We start from the raw sequence: 21,623 nt of genomic DNA on the forward strand, positions 1-21,623 counted from the left end.
TTGATATAAGGGCCTATGCATGCTAAGTAATTGTGCTACCCAGAGCAATCTGCTAAGGCTATGTACTTTTCTTGGACACTCACACCCTTCATTATAAATGCCTTTGAATGTAGAGTCTACAAGGTAGTAACATTTCCAGGAGTTAACTCAAACATGCTCAAAGCTTTTCGCTTAGAAATGAAATCTTACTGCTGAGATATTTTTAAGAAATTAGTTTTAATTTTTTTTGGAAGCGGGTAGCATTAGCTGTTATTTTCATATGCTGGGGGTACTGCTTGCATTTCCAGATGTTATTTGCATTTGATGTGGACAGGGACATTAAGGAAGCACACCTAGTGGGGTTCTATTTAAAATACAAAAAGAAAAAAAAAAAGATCATGCTGATCGGGCACATGGCCAGGGGATGGATTGTTTGTTTCCTGACTATCCGCTCTAGGTTGTATTTGACTTTTTGATAGGTAAATGACCAAACCCTGAAGGGACAGTTTTGAGCAGAAAATCCTCATCTCCTTGCACTTTAGCGCATAGTCGGTCTGCCGCACTCTCATTCCAATTATGTTCACTTTCTCATGCTTGCATCACAAATCTTGTCAGCCTTTACTTTTAGCCCTCATTCTGAGCTCACTAAGGAGCTCACTAAGAATGGCCAACTCCTGGAGACTTTGCTCTACACCTTAGGCTCTGGGCTGGATCAGCAGAAGTAGGCTTCTGACTGGTTCCTTTCACATTAGTGTTGTGATTCAGGCCTGCTGTTATGGGGTCTCAGATCGAGGCTGGCAAGCTCTGATTGGGCAAGATGTTCTCAGTTGTCTGCACTACCCGCAGCCCTGTAGCTCAGACCTCACCCAGCTCAGACCCACTGAGCTAAATTCGCCTTTCAAACCAGCGTATACACACCTCTGGGGTGTCCAGCCTTTCCCGAGGGGGTGACAGATTCTGCCGAGGCTGTGTGTAGTGTCCACACAAAGTTCTAACTGCTGGGATCTGTAGGCTTAGGCCCTGAGCTCTGTTCCAATATGGGCCCGGTATGGCCCCGCTGGCTGCACGCTGCTATGCACCTACCAGGAAAGTGGGATAGAGGTGAGAACATCCTATTGAGACTCTAGGTTAGAAAAATATAGGGGATAGGGAAGTAGGTGGATCCAGAGGGTCCTAGAAACCTACAAGAGGAACATTATGATGGGTGGATCTGAGCCCAGGAGTTCTGCTTGATCAAAGGCACCAACCAAGGACAAAACATGCAACCATCATCAAACCCCTACCTAGATCTAACCAAGGGACAGAACATTCTCCACAGTTAAGTGGAGACTGGGGACTGACTGTCACAGGATTTCTGGTGCCCCATATTTGGCCATGTCCCTTTGGTGGGGAGGCCCAATGGCACTCGGAGGAAGGATAGAGGACTACCAAGAAGAGACTTGATACCCTAGCACCATATTCAGGGGGAGGAGGTCCCCCTTGGTCACAGTCATAGGGAAAAGGGATTGGAGTGAAAGTGGGAGGGAGGGAGGAATGGGAGGATGTATGGAATGGGATAGAAAATGAGATGTAATATGAATTATTTTATCTTTCAATAAAAATGTGTTAAAAAAAAAGAATGGCCAACTCTTTCCCTATCCCCTTGATTTTGTTTAAGTTTGGACTAATCCTCGCACACTCCTGTTTATCATTTAAACCCAGCTCAAGTGGTTTTTCTACTCTGAGAAACTTTACTGCAATGAATCTCTTTCTCCATACAGAATTATTTGTATTTCTAGACTCTGTTAAGTGAAGACTTTCATGGGACATGCCCCTTGGGCTAATGTCCAGATATAAGTGAGTGTATACCATTTGACTCTTTCTGCTTCTGGGTGAACTCACTCATTATGATCATTTCTAGTTCAATCCGTTTGTCCACAAATTTCCGGGAATTCCTTGTTTTTAATAGCTGAGTAGTATTCCATAGTGTAAATGTACCACAGTTTTTTTATCCATTCTTCTACTGAGGGACACTTAGGCTGTTTCCATGTTCTGGCTATTATCAATAAGGCCACTAGGAACATGGCTGAGCATATGTCCCTGTTGTCTGGTGGAGCATTTTCTGGGTATATTCCAAGGAGTGGAATATGTGGGTCTTGAGGAAGCCCTACTCCCAGTTTTCTGAGAAAGTGCCAGTAGATTTCTGAAGTGGTTGTACAAGTTTGCATTCCAACCAGCAATGAAGGAGTGTTCCTCTCTCCCCACATCCTCGCCAGCATGTGCTGTCCTTGAGTTTTTGATCTTAGCCATTCTAATGGGTGTAAGATGGAATCTTAGTGTCGTTTTGATTTGCATTTCTCTGATGACTAATGACGCTGAGCATTTCCTTAAGTGTTTCTCAGCCATTCAATATTCCTCTGTTGAGAATTCTCTGTTTAGTTCTGACCCCCATTTCTTAATTGGGTTATTTGGTTTGGTGGTGTTTAATTTCTTGAGTTCTTTATATATTTTGGATATTAGACCTTTGTCAGATGTAGGGTTGGTGAAGATCTTTTCCCAGTCTGTAGGTTGTCACTTTGTTTTGTTGACAGTGTCTCCTGCCTTACAGAAGCTTCTCAGCCTCATGAGGTCCCATTTATTAATTGTTGACCTTAAGGCCTGGGCTGTTGGTGTTCTCTTCAGGAAGTTGTCTCCTGTGCCAATGTGTTCCAGGCTCTTCCCCAGTTTTCCCTCTAACCGATTTAACGTCTCTGGTTTTATGTTGAGGTCTTTAATCCACTTGGACTTGAGTTTTGTGCATGGTGGCAAATAACACTTTTATTTCTTGTAAAAATCTTAATCTCTGCAATGTGTTGAATTTTATGTTCCCATTGTCTTAGTTTTTCTGCAGGTGTTAAGAGATCTGTCAAAGGATCCTGTCTAGCAGATTTGGCTTGTTCACTGCTGATTGTACCCTTGATTTTTTAAAAGCAATCAATCTCTAATACACACACACACACACACACACACACACACACACGTGTGTGTGTATTAGCATTTGGGTACATGACAGTATCAAATGTTATTTTATATTTAAATTTTTAATTTCTTTGTGTGTGTGTAGGTTAGCAAGCACTGTGGGGGTAACCTTCCTCTTCCTCTCCGTGAGTTCTGGATATCGTGTGTGTGTGTGTAGGTTAGAGCACACTGTGGGGGCCATCTTTCCTCTCTGTGGGTCCTGGGTATCATATTCAGGTCAGTGGGACTGGCAGAAGACACCTTTTCCCCCTGAGTCATCATGCTGACCTATCAAATGTCTTTTTAAAAATGAGTAATGTATGCCTATTTACTCAAGCCTTTCTGCATTTAGCGTTTAGGCATCTTGTGTACAGCTTTTTATAACTCTTGCTTTTGTGTCACAGGAAGTAACCAGTACATCTTGAAGTGCAGTCTCATTGCTTAGCTGAGGAGAGGGCAGAGTGTGGGAAGTCAGATGGACAGCAGGAGATGGCAGATATTACAAAGCAGTACAAGCTATAGACTAAAGGGGAGAAGTGGGCATAAATGATACCCCCCCCCTTTTTTTTTTTAACTAGCAAAGCATGTTATTTTGGAGGAACACTTCCCTTCCTTTGAGGAACTGCTTTCGGCTCACAGTAATTTTGCATTTTTTATTGATGGGACCTTCACTGGCTGGTTATCAGTGGATGATGCACTTTGGGGACATCACAACTCTCTTTTGAAATGCTTAAGGTCTAAAGACTGGTGCAGAGGGATACCCTTGTGGTCAGTGGGGGTAGTGTAAACTTGGAGCTGGTTCCCTTTTTTGTTGAAGAGGGCCTCTATGGTAGAGGCCGCATGAAAGAAGCTGGCATTGTAGCAGACAGGATCCACATCCATGTGAAAGACAGCAAAGTAATATTGCTTTTTGTTTCAGATTTTCACTCTTCTCAATAAGAGTTGATGTCCTGGTAGTGGGATTAGCAACTGGAGAAAAGTGGGTAGGGACATGTCAAAGAGTAAGGAAACTTGGCAGTTCATTGCGACCTCAAACTATAGCTAGCTACGAAGTGCTAATCTGCATTAGCAAGTTCTATAGATGACTAAAATGTGGTGGGATCATCTCTCTCTTTAAGTTGCTATATAAAAATGTATAAATAACTTAAAAATAATAAATATTTTGATTTAACATTTCTGGTAATGTTAATGTTTAGTTCAAACTTACTTAGCACCATAGTTATTATAGCCTTCTGGTTGTGTATACATACATAGACTTTAACTCAAATGGGTTAAAATGTAGAACAATGGGAAAACCCAAATGAAAACATATCTAATACCATAATGCAAGGCATAGCATTCGAGATGTAGCGTAAAATCCCACTTAATGTGTGAGTTTGCTAGAAAACAGGATAATTTTCAGCTAAGCAGAATCAGAGATGGCTTTATTAGAGTTTTGGCTGCCCTGTCAAGTGACATCGATTTTACTACATTCCAGATGGCAGGTTGGTTCTGGCTGCCTTGTGCATGCAGACATCCACAGTGTTTTAATTAGGCACTTTGGGCATTCACATCTCTGATGTGAAGAAGGCCTTTGTATTTCCAAGGTTTAATGCAGAGAACACAAGGCTTTCTTATTATTTAGTGCAATATAATCTCTTACAAATCAAACATGCTCTTAAGAGACAATTTTCTTGTCTGCAAAGTCTCAGAACATTTGGTAAAGGGGATGAAGACAGGGTGGCTTTGATGGCAATCAGTAAATTTTGATGGCGCTTTCTTTGTTATCAGAGTTTAGGCATCCTGGAGAATTCAGAGAAGATACAGGCACCCAGAGGACTGTAGGTCAAAGATATCAAGTTGGTAGGACAAGTGAACAGAGTAAGGTATAGAGGACCTTAGATGTGGAAGCCTTTAATAGTGGAAACACTACTAGAGATAGAAAAACATGGGGAGATGTAGGAAACAATATTAAAAAGACAGAGAGAAAGAATGTTCTTAAATTATGGGTAGAGTTGACAGGTCAACTCTAAAAAGTCGAATCATGTTGACTTTTTAGAGAAAGACACAGCAGGTCTGTAACAAGATTGGTCACATTATCCGTTATTTACCCATTTCTCCTTCACTTTTGGTTCCTTCAGACTGGTGGCAAGAATTTTAAATCGGCCACGTGTCTTTGGTGAATATGATCAAATCTCCTAAGATATCGACTTTGCTTATCCCTGGTAGCAAAGGATTAACTAGACAGTAAGTACATATGATGAAAAATGTCAGATGATTTGTATTAACTCAGGAAGTAGAGAAGGCTAGCTTGCATCTTATGGAAGAAGCATATTTCCACTGGTGATTGCTTTCTCACCTAAGATTTACAGCCTAACCAGTTGCACAGTGCTTTAAACAGAGAAGCTGATGAATAATTTCCTGCCGGGCAGACTGTAGGCTTAATTAATGTGTAATGCAAAAGCTGATTTCTGTATGCCCCCCCATATCTGCTTGCAATGCTTCTTCTGAGAATCTCCTGTATCAGTGTTGTATAACTTATGCTCCCCAATTGTCTCCTTGTATGCCAATAAAGCAGTTTACAGCCAATCTCTGAGCAGGAGAGAGAATGGGGCTGGACTTCCGGCCAGGTAGGGGTGGAAAAGTTAGAAGAGGAAGTAGGGGAATCAGTAGGGGATTCATCCACATTCAGAGGTGCAGGAGAGATAAAAAAGATTCAGCTGGACCAAAGAAAGAACTAAAAAGCAAGTAACTTGGGGATTTTGGCAAAGATGGATGCAGGATAACATAGAGGATTAAGAATACACTTAAACTGCTCAAGATTGTATTGTAAAGCCTTATAAACTGATATAAAAAGAGTCTCAATTAGATGTGTGATAGCCAGCTTAAGAGAAAAACTAAGAGAAACAAACATAGTTATATAAAAATAACCCTAACAACAGAGTTTTATTTCTATGTTTTTGAATTAATACTTGGTGTGCGCTAGTCTGTTCTAGCCACTGGTAGTAGAACCAGTAATTAACATGACAGTTGTCTGTAAGGCAGGAGGACCAGTCAAAGACGCTAAGTGAGAAAACAAAAAAAAAATATGCACACTCTGAATATATGAGTGAAGGCTGGGTAGTGATGTTCAGTTGTGGGATAAGAAAGAGACTTTTGCTAAGGTCAGACTTAAAACAAGAGTGGAAGATCTTATTTCAAATGGGGGGGGGTTATGAGGGTAGGAAAAATATTTGGGGGGTATTGTCTACTTTTGGGCTGGACCTGCTCAGTGAGAAGTGGCTTTGAGTGGTACATCTTGCTATAAGAAGCTAGGGTTAAGTGGAGAGGAAGGAAGCTGTTACATCGTGGACCTCTCTGCATGTGGAACTGCACTGGCATGAGACTGACAGCGAGGTTCTGCACAGGTAAGTGCTGGGTATGGTGCTTGTAGCTCTGCCCCATCAGGCACAGCACAACCTCCCTGTTCTACAGCATAAAGTTAGGGACATGCCTCTGGGATTAAATATGGGCTGGATCCTTAGTTTCTTTTCTTGGGTATGTGAAGACAACTGAGAATACTACGCATTGTATTTGATCTCGATGGAGGGATCAATGCACCCTAAAGGTGCCGATGGGGTGACTTTGGAATATCTGTAAGAGCTATATTTAAAATATTTTCAAAAAGGTATTCTAAAGAGCTCTCCAGGTTATCTTTATTTGTTTAAAGGTCACATCAAGGTCATCATGCCTAGTCCAGATTCAGGATAAATGTGAAATCGCTCTTACCTGCCGTAGCCTGCATTAACTGCTGTTTAGCCCTCTTCCCGTGAAGTGATTTCAGCAACTAGTTTCAGGCTATGCACGCTAGGAAAGCTGCAGAGGAAACTCTTAGGGAGACACATTAATGCCACCAAAGGACATCAGCTGGTGTCTGAAGGGTCTGTTCTTCAGTGAACCAGCCCGAGTCGTGCAGCATGTACGTGAGAAGCACAAGAATAGATTTCTTTAATCTGCTCCATTATGTTTATTTCTCCTTATCCATATATGGTAAGAAAGGTTTCACATACTTTTCAACATTCACTTGCGTTTGACAAAACTTGACTTTTTAAAACCTGGTTGGTAAGTATCAGGTGTTCTTCCTCAGCCTTTCTTTATAAGTCTTCTTCCTCCATTCCATTTCGGTCTTTGGCACCTGATCTACCCATCCTCTTCTCATGTCTCTCAGTACTCCACACTCCACACTCTTACAGCAGAGGTCAAAGGTTATAGTTCCTACAGGCCCCTTGAAGACTCAGTGGGTAAAATGAAGCCTTTTGCTGGAGGGGGGGTGATGGGGGGGGCAGAGATCTACTTCTAAGTTTAGTGAAGCTGGGAAACAAATGTTTCTTTCAGCTTTTGTGTAATTAGCCAGCATCTTAAGAAGATGGAATTTTATGTTATTATAGTTATTTTTTCAGAAATAAGTAGCCGAAAGGATACACCTAGCTGCTGTTTATTTGCTTAGCCGTCTACACGATCTCTGCCTTCATTTTGCCTTTTAATAATGTATTTTTGTCATATCTAATCTTGATTTATTAGCAATACATTGACTTAACTGGGATTATACACAAATTTTGTCTCCTTTTAAGAATTTATGTTCCAGGCTAGTGAGTGTATTAATACTTATAAAAATCTTAAAAGTGGGAATAACATATAAATGTGTGCTGTGTAATTTTAACAGGTGAGGACTCAAGCACAGCCTATCCACAATCACATTTCTTCAACGTGATAAGTTACCAGGGCCTGCAAGGCTTATTTTAAAAATGTGTTTGCTGCCTGCCACTGTGCTACCAAAAATAAACTGGTCTGAGGGAACTAAGTGTGAGGGGACATTCCTGGAAGCTGTGTCATCTGAGGCCATTTGTGACAAAGCATTCTTGATCTTTCTCTCTCTCTCTCTCTCTCTCTCTCTCTCTCTCTCTCTCTCTCTCTCTCTTTCTCAACTTCATCCAAATCACACTGGAATATGTCAAAAGATCTCTCTCTCTCTCTCAGTATGTGTGTGTTTAAGGCAAATATACTTCCTACTGCCAAATTACAATAATTAAGCTTGTATTTTGTCTCAATTATTTCAAAATCTGTTAAGTGGAGTCAGAGTCACCAAACAAACCACATACTACAGAACTATTAATTTTGAGAGGATGAAGATTGGAAGTTAATGTCCATGTGCCCTGCCTCCATCCCTCTCTCTCTGTGTCTCTCTCTCTGTGTCTCTCTCTCTCTCTCACCCACACACACACCCACACACACGCGCGCGTGCACACACACACTCACACACGTGCACGCACGCATGCTGGTGTCAAAGCCACAAAGCCTGGAGTCAGTCAAAAGTCCTTTAATAGCCTGGTGACCTTGATCAACTTAGCTTGCTTATCTCATCCTGGCTATGAAGTGTAGCAAATGAATGTTTTTAGTGCCAGTGGGTTGTGTCAAAATCATTAAGGTATCACTTCAGTGAAAAGTCACAATTGATTTGCATAGACACCATGTAGGGTATAAATTCAACCACTTAAGAATTCAGGTGGCCAGAGGATTTGGAACACAGTGCCAGGCCACAGATTTCTGCCCAGTATGAGAGAGATGAGAGAGAGAGAAAGAGAGAGAGAGAGAGAGAGAGAGAGAGAGAGAGAGAGAGAGAGAGAGAGAGAGAGAGAGAGAGAGAGAGAGGAGAGAGAGAGAGAGAGAGAGACTGACGGAGGGAGGGAGGGAGGGAGGGAGGGAGGGAGGGAGGGAGGGAGGAGGGACGGAGGGACGGAGGTACAGAAGGAGGGAGCATCGTTACTCTAAGAATGGAGACCCATGCTAAGGATGTGACCCTCCAACCTTTGAACCATCTCAAAAATTTACAAATCTAGGATGCATATGCAGGAGAGGGGACAGGAGGACTGAGACATTCAAGGAATGACAAGGGATTCCAGAGGCTTCTGTTTGAAGACTTTTGTGATGCAGAGTCCTCTGAAGTGGGACAGGACTAGTACCCGACCCCCACTCACACCCAACAGGGAAGCAAAGATCAGTTACAGCATCTACCCTCTAGAGTCTTTTCCGTGCCTCTGCTCAACGGGTTCTTGCACCACAGGGATTCAAGAACCTGGCTTGCTCTCATCCCTACTCCCACGCAGGTCTCCGCTTGGCCCACCGCGCCCCCACCCAACCTGGTGTCATGGAATTCCCCCAGACCCACCCAGTAACGGTTTTTGGATCAGCAGCTTCCGACCCCTCCCCCTTTTCTTTGCTCACTAGAGCCGCAGTGCCACAGGCTTCTGAGAGGGGCAATCCGCCCCGGAACCGACGTGAGCAGCCCTGGGCGGGGTTGGTGGAAGCCGCCTAGGGTTCCCTCAGTTCCAGTCCGGTCCTCTTCACACCCCACACTTCCCTCTTACGCAGGACCCCATCCCCAGTCCCAAGCCTGTTCCTTTCCCGTCTCCCTGCGCAGCTCGCTGCTCCTGCCCGCCTCCCACCCCACCCCACACGACCCGCGCGCCTAGCACGCGCAGCCGAACTCGGCGCCGCCTCCATCAGAGCCGAGCGGGCGGCTCAGCCGAACAGCCGTCTCTGCCGCCGCCGTCACGCCGGTCCTCCGTGTCCCCTCCTGGTCCCGCCCTCCCAGTCCTGGCGCCCTAGTGCCCCTTCCGCCCACCTCCTTCCTCCTTCTCGGGCCTCCTCTAGCGCTCTCACTGGCTGCAGTCCGCGCCTGGCCCGCCATCGGGCGGGCAGGAGGGCGGCGGCGGCTCCACCATGAGCGACGAGGGCAGCAATCGCTGTAGCGGGGCGGATAGCCGCGAAGCGGAGCCGCCCCTGCCCCAGCCGCCCCCACCCCCGCCGCTCGAAGAGCTGGCCCTGGTCCCTACCTCCCCACGCTACTTGCCGCGGGTGCCCGAGCCTCTGGAGCGCACCTCCGGGTCGGGCGAGCCTCTGGTAGAGGTGGCTCCGCGGCTCAGGGGCTCGGAGGAGCCGCTGCCGCTGCCGCCGTCTCTGTTGCCCAGCGACCAGGAGGTGTCAGCGGCCGGAGACTCCTGCGAAAGTGTCAGACGCCTTCCGGAGGTGACGGTCCCCGAGGCAGCGGCGGGGAAGGGAGGCCCAGGGGAACCCGAGGCCGGCGCGTGCGGGGAAGGCGAGCGGCGATGCATCGGAGACCAGCCCGAGACACGCTCCGTGTGCAGCAGCCGCAGCAGTAGCAGCAGCGGAGGTGGGGACCAGCGCTCGGGCCATCAGCACCAGCACCATCAGCCCATTTGCAAGATCTGCTTCCAGGGCGCAGAGCAGGTAAGGCCTGAGGGATGGGCTCACCCGGCCGGCATGGGTAGCCCTTTCAGCACCGCGGACAGCGCACGCATCGCAGCAGAGCCTTCCTTTCCAGTTCCTTTTCTGTGAAGGCAGATAAAAGTGTCCCGGTGGCGAATACAGAAGTAAATTAACCTATGCAGTTTCCCTCTACCTCATTTTGCAGTCAGACCCTCCTCAGGCACCTATAATGATAGCATCATTAAGAATTTCTTGTGAATTACTCAAAGGATTTTAGTTTGTAAGTAGAATCAAACCTATAAGATGCAAAGGTTATGTCTTTTCTATTGATGTATCCAGATAGCTTAGTCTTATGATACAAATGAAGGCGGAGGAGGTGGTGTAAGTCATGCTACAGTACCAGAAGAAGCTGTTTACTTACTGCAAATTTTTAATGAGAAATGTGCTACAGTTCTTGCAAAAGGAAGTACTTCAAACCAAAGGCTATTTTAGCCAATTGATGAGCTTTATGCTTTGTTAGGAACACGTTTTTAAAATTATAACTACCACTGTAAACACCATTAGGGGCATGTGCAAACTTCCATGCCCATGATCACAATGAGGAAGGGATAATGCTTCACCCTTCCAAAGTGTGTGAAAACATTAGGTTTAATGTCTTTGAGAGTTAGGAAGTTGCAGAAGAATATGCAGGCTTTCAGGAATATAGCGCCCCTGTCAATATTTATGATGCTACATTTAGAAAAAGTAAAAGCCTAAGCCTGTTATGAGCTGCTTTCTGCTCTGCATTTCTTCTTTAGCAATGATTAAGAATAACTGCAGAGGAAATGCATCTGACCATCCACTTAAAAGTTATTAAAGAGATTTAATAGTAGAGCTTTCCCCAAGGGCATTGGGGGCTATATCTTGCAGACATTTTGTATGTCAGTGGAGCATTTATGTCATAACTCTAAGCACTATATTGGAAATAGTTTTTAAGACTTTAGTATCATTCCCATCAGAGATATAAAAATTTAATTTGGTTTTCTGGGATAGAGCTTGATGCTTGTATCCTTCTGGGTAAACCGCTTAAAAGGAAAAGAAATGGAGCTTAGGGTTTTAAAGTAAAAACGAAAACACAGATCTTCACTGTGAGCTGTTTTCTTTTCAGGGTGAGTTGTTAAATCCTTGCCGATGTGATGGGTCTGTTCGCTATACACATCAGCTGTGTCTCCTAAAGTGGATCAGTGAGAGGGGCTCTTGGACCTGCGAACTGTGCTGCTATAGATACCACGTCACAGCCATTAAAATGAAACAACCTTGCCAGGTAGACACAATGCTTAACTCTTTCAGGAATAATTTTGTTAACAGAGGTACACTTGAATTTCATTTTTGCTTAAACAATCTCCTTAATGCTACTTAAGAAAATTTAATTCCAGTTGCAGTAAGATCAAGATTTAGAATTTTTAAGATGCGCTTAGAGAAAGCTGTGGCATTGTACTGAGAAAATCAAAGGACATTTTTAACCAAATGATTTCCTTTATAATTTGTTGTTTACTGATCAAATTATACCCAGTTCTGTTTCTTAAAGGGTAAGTTTGTAAAATGTCACAGGATCTGCTTGAGTCTGTTTTATTAATTAGAGGTGCTGTACAGCTTATTCAGCGTACATTTTCACATTTCTTTAAACCTTGCCTAGCTCAGTTTATAGAGAAGAGATGCAAATAAAGTGGCTGTTTCCTAGTGCAGAAACCTCCAGGTGACCCTGTCAGCGCAGCTCTGAGTACTCTTGTACTTAAGCTTGCTGTTTTGCAAGAGTCTTTTCCACAGTTAAAGTTTGTCCACATTAATTCTTGGTGGCATTCAGTGACATGTCAGATGTAGGCATGCTCCCTGCAGCTAGTCCCAATAATGCTGCTGAAGTTGTGATTGTTTCAACCTTTTGTGGAAAATTATACAGTGACACAGTATCAGAAGATATTGTGTGTGCAGATACCCCCTCCCACACACCCCACAATAGGTTTTAGGCTGATGGAGTATAAAATACTCAGAGGTTTGCCCTTGTCAGCATTCTGATAGCTTAGAGGAAAGTGAGGAAACGTGGAACAGAGATCTGGTAGGGAGATGGGGCAGAGACACAACAGCCATAAGAGAGGCAATGGAAAAGTTGAGAAGGGAAATGAGATGGGACCTGGTGGCCATGACCAAACTCAAATTACATTAAGCTATGTAACACGTGTGGCACTCTAGTTTCTGAAGGAATCCAGAATGTGAATTGCTATTGCATTAATAATTTATTTTTTTTTTAGTATTTAATTGGTACCTTATTTATTATGCAATTAATTTGCATCTCTTAGAATTGTCTTTAAGGCATGACTAGCAATCATGAAATGAAAAGGGAAATTTTCTTCACCTCAGGCTTACAATTTACTTGAGAAAGGGAAACCAACTTAAGAGAGGTATAGCCACACTGAAGTCAGTCATAGACCTGACAACGTTTTTCTGAACTTATATGTCGCAGTCAAAAAAATCAAAATCCTCCCAACCAACCTAGCATTACTAATGAATTTAAGATCATATACATATACATGTACATGTATATATACATACACACATTATCTGATTATTACACTGAGATGGAAAGGAACATGTACAAACAAGGCTCATTAATGCTATGCTAGTATATCATGTCACTGATGAAAGAACTTTGCGAGACTGCATTCAGTACATGTAAAGCTTGGTGCCCATTTTTCAAGGTGCTAAGGATTGAGCCCAGACCCTCACACTTAGAAGGCAAATAGTCTACCACTGAGCTGTACTCCAAAGTCAAGCTTGATAATCCTTACCCAACTGAAATTGGTCATGAAGCTCCAAAGAATGAGCTCTTAATGCTCAAGTGAGGAGACAGAGCTTGGTTCCCAGCTTGACATCTGTGTTATGGATGTTCCACAACCTGAGCATTCACTCTGACTTATAATGTGTGACTCATGGAAGTTATCAGCCACTGGGCAGAATCAAACAGGAAACATGTGCATAGCTCTTCTATTCCTGTCTATAGCTCTGTTTCCTAAAAATAGGGTCATCTCATGCCTATGGGCAGACAGTTCACTGGGCTAGAACAGAATAGAGAATAAACAATATTGAACAGAATATTTACTGAGCAGTTAGTCTATGCCAGCCAGTGTTTTAAATGCCTCACACACAGAGATACCAATATCTAGTCTTTGTAATGTATAAGTAATCTGATCAATACTGTTATTTCTAAATTACACAATGTGAAACAAACACAGCAAGTCTCTCCCAGCAGTATACCAGGGTTCTAACTCAGTGTGACTTCAGGGACCATAGTCACAAACACCATGTGTAACATCCTTCTCAGTCTTCTGCTAACACATCTTCATGTTTTAGGGTCCTTTGTGAGTTTTCCTACTTGAGACTCGAGGAAAGCAGGAGCACGTTTTAATCTAGCTCTTTAAGCAAGATTAGAAAGTCTTCTGCTACATAATGAACTTCCTAAATTCTTAGTGATTTATAGAGCAACTCCTGAGAGTCTGTGTACTGACTGAGGTCACCAAGGAAGCTTTGCTTCACACATGGAGTTACCTGGAATCAGAGGTTTGCCCTTGTCAGCATTCTGGATGGCTTGCCCATCTGACTTGCCCAGATGGCTGTTCCTTGGGGCTCAGTTCAGAGATGCTAACTGGTACCTCAGTTCTCTTCCCTCATCCTGTGCTTCTAGCACCATGGGGGTCTGGTTTCAGGAGGATGCAAGTGGGCATTACAAGTGTACTAAGACTTGACCTTGGAAGTGACATAATTTCACATCTGCCATCTTCTCTTATTTAAAGCAAATCTAGTCTGACTTTGATCCAAGAGATGAGCAAACTGAATCCACTTCTGGAGTTAGACCCACCATTAAAGAGAGATCACTTTTTTACACTCTTCCTTGGAGAAAGTGTCTAGTGTGATCCACATTCCTACCTTCATCTCTCTATTTGTTCTTCATCAGGTCCATGTGGACTAGTAGGCATTATTGTAACTTCCCTTTCAGGGGCTCTGAGCTGAAGGAAGCTATCAGTTCATGGAAGTTTGACTTGGTGTTTAATGCATTCACTTTCCACAAGTCTGTGTTTCCATCTCGTCTTCCTTATTGTTCATTGGGCGGTGGGGACAGTGAGGGCCAAGGAACAGATAGGCAGGAAACAGGCACATGTGAGCAAAACTTGCTGCAGACTGCCTAACACGTTGGTTCTACTCAATTTTCTCTCATCAAGATTCCAGTTTCAGTTCGGCTCAGTGGCAGAACCTAGGAGAAAGTGAGCAGACACATTTACACCTTAATTGTTGCATCATTAGTAATAGGAGTTAACTAAGACATTTGAGGTACTTAAAATGCTTTTACCTTCCCCCCTACTTACAGAATCTATTTATTAATACATCCAAAAAGATACATTAATGGTATTTTAAGAGTTTTGAATCACATACTATGTCTGAGTTGAGATACGTGAGCATATAAAATCATATTTACTCAAGTTGTTGGTGACATTATGAACTGATAAAGCAATGTTGTAGCTTGTGAATGCTGTCAAAGGTACATATGAATGCTGTCTGTGATATGTACCTTTGAAGGGATAACAGTTATTAGGTAATGTGCCATGTGGGACACTGTAGCCTTGAAGTAAGGCTCGACTACAGTGCCTCCAGATAGGGAAACATACATGCATGACAAGTCCCAACAATGTCATTGTATGTACTAGTTAACTTATATTTAATAGTTTTTAACCTTTATTTTCATGTGTGTGTGTTTGTGTGTGTGCATGCATGCCCACATGTGCCATAACATTCTTGTGGAGGTCACAAGACAGACCACTGTGGCAGTTGGTTCTCTCCTTCTGCCATGTGAGTTTTGAAGATTAAACTTGGGTTATTGGGCTTGGTAGCAGGTACCTTTAGCCAACGAGTGCTCTCTCTAGCAATAACTAATCTTTTAGAAGGAGACCATGATGGCACCTAACCCATATTTTATTTTGAGCACTAACTTCATAAGTATACCTGGCATGCTTAGAATGGCCCTGCTTTCCCTTCGTCTGTCATCACAGTTACTTGTTCAGCCTGCATAGACATAGGGGTTTGGTCCCCTCTGGTGAGAGATGCCCTTTGTTACCCTCCCTCTAGTGTCATTAAAGTGAGGTCATTAACCTCTTTTCCATATAATTCTTTAAGTTTTATCTTTAACTAATTAATAACAAGTGTAGAAACTTACAGGATATTAAGAGATGTCTCAGTGCATGGATACATAGTGGAATGATTAAATACAGTTAGCTGATGTAGTCACATCAGATTTTGTACTTTTTTTGAAGGAGGGTTATGTAAAACAGTGTATTTTAGCTCTTTTGAAACATACAGAACACTGCTGTTGACTACCAGAATTTACTCTCTGCATCTAACTGCATTTTCATACCCAGGGACTACTGTTTTCCCTTTCCCATACTTCAGGCCCAGCCTGTCTTCTGATAACTGCCATTCTGCTCTTTACATCTAAAAAATCCATATCTTGTGGATTCTGCACACACAAGAAGTCATGTGGTATTCTTTTTTTTTTAACCAATTCTAGGCTAATTACACTTGACATGATACCCTTAAGCTTCACCCATGTTGTGGCAAGTGACAGAGGTTCTTTTTGTTCCTTTTGCTTTTTAAAAGATTGGATAGTGTTCCATCGTGTATAACACACCATCCTCTGTGGGCATTAGATTGCTGGATCCTGGTGATTATGAGTTCCATATTCTAGGGTTGGTTGTTTGTTTGTTTTGGTTTTTGTTTCATTGTTTTCAACATTGTTCTTCACTTACATTTTTACTTCTTGCTTTGTTTTTTAAAGCAAACCATATCCCAGTTTCTAACTGAGCCTGTTATCACAAATTATTAACAAATCAGTGTTTTTCAAAGCAGTGAGATCTACTGAGCTCAGTGTTGTAATAGCCATATTTCAATTGTCCCTCCCTGTGAGTCTAATTTATATCCATCTTGAGTCTTCTTGTATTTGGAGGTCTGAGAGTTGGAGGATTCTAAAGTGGTTATTTCACAGGATAGCTCTAGTCAAAGTCAGAAATCCTCTGTTTGTTTGTGGCTTGGAATGGCCACCACTGGGTGCAGGGCATGAGACCAGTAGGTGGGAAGGATGGTGAGGAGCCTGACTTAGAGATTGGAGGAAGGTAGGGACACAGGTGGCCTGGCAGTACGTCACAACGGGTAAATAGATACCCCTCCCCCAAACTCTTCCTCCTTCTCTGCCATTACCTAGACCAGAGGAAAAGATCAAGGCAGTCTACCTGCCTTGTGGGCCTGGGGAAGAACTGAGGCTTGCATTGAGCCCCTGGCCATTTTTACCCACCTTCCCTGGTGCTTTCCCATCAAATATTCATAATGTGCTTGGGGCCCCAGGTCTTCTCAGAACAGCAAGAATAATCAGAAGGGCTCCCACAAAAGGTCAGGGACACAAAATTATTTTTCAGTTTTAAATTCTTACTACTGAAATCCCACAGTTCATCACAATAGGTACAAATTAGCCCCATTTGTGTTTAGCTTGGCCATTGTTCTAAGGTCTAACTTCCAGACCTATTTGTAAGGCATGCCTAGAACTCATTATTTTCTTAAGTGGGATATGAAGGAGATATTTTCACCTTCACGGAACCTCATAATATAATGCATTAAGAGAAGCTGATGAGTCATCACTAAAATTCACTGAGATTTTGAGGATTTATTAAGCTGACGTGAGAATGTGAACCCCATCAACTTGGCATGCTCTCCCTGGAAAAAAATCCCCAGTGCTTGTTCATGATGACTTCAACATGCCCAGGCATGCGCAACCTTGTCTCACCTTGACTTTTTATCCACATCTTGCTCTTGTTATAATCCTCAGTAGGCTCAAGTAGAAGATGAGGAGCTAAGGCAAAGCTTTTCATAATCACGTCCAGTAACAAAAAGATGATGTTCGAACGTAACATTTCAGATGTATATGCTGGACTAACTTGTAGGCAACTAAAAATGCCAAGATAAACAGTAAACACATTACAGGACTTTTTTTTCACCTTAGATATTGGTTCTGTTTCATTTATTTACTCATTCTCAAGATGTGTGACTGTGCATTTTATTCACTAGACAAGATGGGTGGTTCTCTGTTGAATGATGTATGTAGTCAGGCTTTGCGTGCTACTATAGCCATCATCTTTACAGCGCTATGTGCTGTTGATCCTCCAATTGTCCCAATGGCAGATGGCTCTGAGACAGGAGAAATGAGAAGGACGTAGGGAGCACTTGTGACCTCATGTGTCTTGGTGCTTTTAAAATCCCATTCAGAGTAAGGCTGCGATACAATGTGGATCCTGTAGATAATATCTTCCAGAAATTTCTCCTCCACATACATCTGCTTTTCCATATATTAGAGGTGTTTAAAAGTGTTTCTTCCCTTTGTTTTGGTATTATTTCTCTTCCTTGCTGATGGCGTCTGCTCACCTAGCCATCTTTAGGAGGATGAATCTACAGTAAAGGAGTGAGTGGGTCAATCCCTCAAAACAAGCAGGGTGGCAGAGAATATTTGAGTAAAGGACTATAAGCTTAGTTCCAACATATCTTCACTTGCTACCTGGTTATTTAAACCAGAAGGCCAGAATAGAAAGTTTACTAAGCTCTGAGGACTATTGTGACTACTGCCCTAGTTCAGGAACAGCTGCAGACACCATATAGATGACTAGACGTGACTGTATTCCAGGAAGGTTTCACTTAGCAACACTGAAGTTTGAATTTCACTTTATTATAATGTTTCAAGGAACGGTATTCCTTAGCATTCCCACCACACCCCCCACCCCATTGAAAAATGTAGACTTACAACATACACAAAAAGCAGTTGCAGGCTTGGATCTGGCCCATGGTGTCAGCAGTGGTTCAAATCAATGGAAGGCTGATGTAGACTTGAGTGTCTCTCAAAGTGTATTAAGTCTTAATGTTTGCCACTCTAAGTGAAATTGTGATGATATTATATCATTTACAAGATAGTGACACTTCAGCTCCATAAAAGTACTAATATTATTGACTATCTGTAAATATTGAAACCATTGTTCCTTCCAAACAGTTTCTCAGTTAATTCAGACCACAGGGATGGTTTCAGTCTTATCAGCTGGAAGGCAGGGCCACAGAAGCCCTGGACGTTCTTGGAGCAAGCCACCCTCTCATCTCAGTGAGCCTTGGCACACATGTGGAAAGTGCTAGTGGTCCCTTCCTGACACAGACCTTTTCAGCATCTGCCACTCACTGGGTGTCTTCAGTTCCTTCTGCATGTCCTGACATTGAATTCCTCCAGTTTTTAAAAAGCATTTCTAGACCTGGGGTTTTAATGTGGCATCAATAGCAGTGAGTGGGATAAGGCTTAGAACAAAGCATAGAATTCAGCACAATATTGCTTGATTAAATTTCTTTTTGGTCAATCTGTGAGCATTCATTGAGTATTGGGGATAGAGAGTGACTCTATGAGTGAGTGTTTTAGCAAAGCTCTAGAATCATGGGAGTTCTGTTTCTTTGGCAATGAGACTCTGCCTTAAGGAATTAAAGTTGTTTTTATTACCCAAGAACTGGTTTTCTGCCTGCTGGCTGTTCATTTTCCATTTTCTTTTTAGATCTACTAGCAGTGAGATTCTGACTACGCCTGGACAAATGTTTAGAGTTTTCCAGACCACAGTAAAAAACCCTCAAAAGTGATAAAGAGATCAGTTTTTATAACTTATATTAAGAAAGAAGGGAAGGAAGGAAGCACACTTCTCGTGAGATATATCCACTCTTTAAGAATCTTACAATACTATCAAAATACTTAGCAAATATGCAGTTGCTATGTGTAACACACTTGCTTTCTTGGGATTGTCACTGGTTGAAGGGTTTCACATAACATTTGCTCAGGGTATTTGAATAATTTGTTGGAAATTTCATAAAATGCTCATGGCTGTAGATAAGTTGCTAAAAAAATGTACTGGATATAAGCTTTTGTGGTGAAGTCTGTTACCACTGAAAACAAGGTGACGTTCTTTGATGAGTGGTTTGTACCATTGCAACATAGCTTCAAAGACAATGATACTGGTGGGTACAGCATCCCAGCACAGGGAGATACAGCAAAGAGCAGACTATTTCTTCCTTACTCATTTCCTGCTTTACCTTGCCTGTGGCTTTGCTGTGCTGTGACTAAAGGGATCAGAACAAAGGAAACTCAGCTTCCTTCTATTCTTGGCCCTTATGAGCATAGAGAGGATGAGTTGGAGGACAAACTGGGGATGCATTGGACCATTCAGAGTGGCAGAGAATGGTCTGATGAGCAGATAATCACTACAATTACAAGTAAATGCATGGCCAGCTCAGAGGACCCTGCTGAAGACAACTGTATTGTGGGTTCCGTATCTTTGGATATTTGCCAGCGTGGCCCCTGTGAGCACAACGCATAATTCAACATCTGTTCCATGTGATTTATGCAATGATGTTTGATATCAGTAAAGGTGGATTGTAAACTGTTGTATGGGAGGAAAGGAGAGAAACTTAGAAGCACAAACTACAGGCAATACAGGGACTTACTAAAGGGGGATTTTCCTATTCCATCCATCCTTTGTTTGACATGTTGTGCAAACTGCCATCTAATAACTTACTCTGTATCTATTTTTATGTCTTCAAGCTTGTTCACTTTGATAACACATGGACAATGTATCTCAACTGGAATAATGGAAGTTCTTTCCTTAATATGCCTTTTGTCTCGCTTCTGTTTTTAGCCAGCTAATTATGTGCGAGTGGCCAAGAGCATAATTTGGGCACAGAGATTGAGGGATGTGGGCTCCTCCAGTGCCTAGCTATTATTCCAGGAGCTCCCTGTGTACTTCTTTGCTATATATGGCCTTGCAGTTGTGCCAAATGGCATCTTTCTCCTCAATTAGCATCATGACACTGAGATACAGAATAGTTTCGATGACTAGGGAACTATTTCAAGATACTTTCACAGGCTCAGTGCAGCTTGTAAGACCTGTTAAAAAGATTCAAGGAAAGGGTAGCATCTTTTACAAATATCAAAGGCCTTTGCCTTTTTGCGAAGAGCATTTCAAAAGCTCCTTATTCAACTTCTCCATGTTACATTTGTAGATTTTTACATAAGTATACATTTAAATGGCCAATTATTTCTTTAAATGAAGTATGTGAAAACTTGTTAGTTGAGGAGAAAAGAAGACAGGATCTCCTTTATTCAGTATTTTTTTTTTCCATTTGGCTCATCTCTTTCCTGCTTTTCTGAGCATTATCTTACTATAATTTTTTTAATATGGGAAAAATAGGTGGGAACTTTCCAGTGAGTCCTCCAATCACTTGCAGAGAAGAACACATTCAAGGGAGGTGCTGGTCCTTGCCATATGTAAACTGCTCCCTTGGACCAAGAACACCCGGCCTCAGACCTGGAGGTTGGATTGAAGTTTGATTGTGCAGCATCTCTCAAGCCCCCCTGTTGTAGCATCTTTGTCTTTCATGGCAGCCTTTCAAGGAATAGTGCAGGAGACTCTGTGGATTCCATTCTAGACCTAGACAACTAGAGTAGTTTAAAGAAGTGAAAACAAAAGAAGCACATAAAATGCTAGTCTAGCGAACATGAGTGCAAGGAACTTGTCTGGAATTTGTTGGGTAGCTTTGGGCTATGTGGTTCTCTGGCAGTGGAGTTTAAAACACCTGGATACTGAACATTTCTGAATGATTTTTGAGCATGAGTGAGGATTTCCTCTTTCTTCTATAATTCTATTCCTCTGACCTGCTATTGATGAGGCTGAAGGTGATGTCCATGATAAAAATGGACACTTAAAAAAGAATTATGCCACCTTATTTGGGACATGATTACGTTCCATTCTTATAAACTTGGCAAGAAAAATACCAGCAAATTCTCAAGTGTCCTGTATGGAAATTTCACCATCAAGTCTCGATGAATAATACAGGTTATTAATGTGACAGAGGATGGTGATAGTTTGGGATCGGATGTGTGAGGGTTAATCTGACAGAATTTAAAATGAGTGAAGAGATAAACCTGTGAGCTCCTTGTGAGGAGCCATCTAGGTTAAGTTAAACTCTGGAATGTCTGTGTACAGCTGCATAATTGAAATTGGAGATTTTGGAGATGCTAGGACCATGGGACCACCTCTAAAGAAAATACCAGGTTCACAGTATGGGTGGATAAGAGTCTCTGTGTGCTGCAGGTAACAGTGGGAGGGGAGGGGATATCAACCCCCTTCAAGCCAGATGATGCCATCAGGAGCTCAAGATGCTGGACATGTAGCTGTGGGATTTGGTGTGTTTCCTGCTGGGATACTGCTCTTGCTTTTGTCTGGTCCTTGCTTTGCCCTCATTCCTCCCTTTTGGAATGCAGCTGTTAATTCAGGGCCAAT

The 21,623-nt window shown here is 42.6% G+C and overlaps 1 protein-coding gene across 2 annotated transcripts in view; it reads left to right on the top strand.

The window, feature by feature from the left end:
• Window positions 1–9,496: 9,496 nt before the first annotated feature.
• Marchf11 (membrane associated ring-CH-type finger 11) overlaps window positions 9,497–21,623 on the top strand; it is an 88,421-nt gene continuing 76,294 nt past the window's right edge. For both annotated transcript variants that reach the window (XM_051151006.1, XM_051151007.1), the window contains exons 1-2: window positions 9,497–10,221; window positions 11,348–11,503. In XM_051151006.1, the coding sequence (XP_051006963.1) occupies window positions 9,694–10,221; window positions 11,348–11,503 (684 nt within the window). In that variant the 5' untranslated portion in view covers window positions 9,497–9,693. The remainder of the gene's footprint in view (window positions 10,222–11,347; window positions 11,504–21,623) is intronic.

This window comes from Acomys russatus, chromosome 9, assembly GCF_903995435.1.
Source record: "Acomys russatus chromosome 9, mAcoRus1.1, whole genome shotgun sequence".
Lineage (NCBI taxonomy): Eukaryota > Metazoa > Chordata > Mammalia > Rodentia > Muridae > Acomys > Acomys russatus.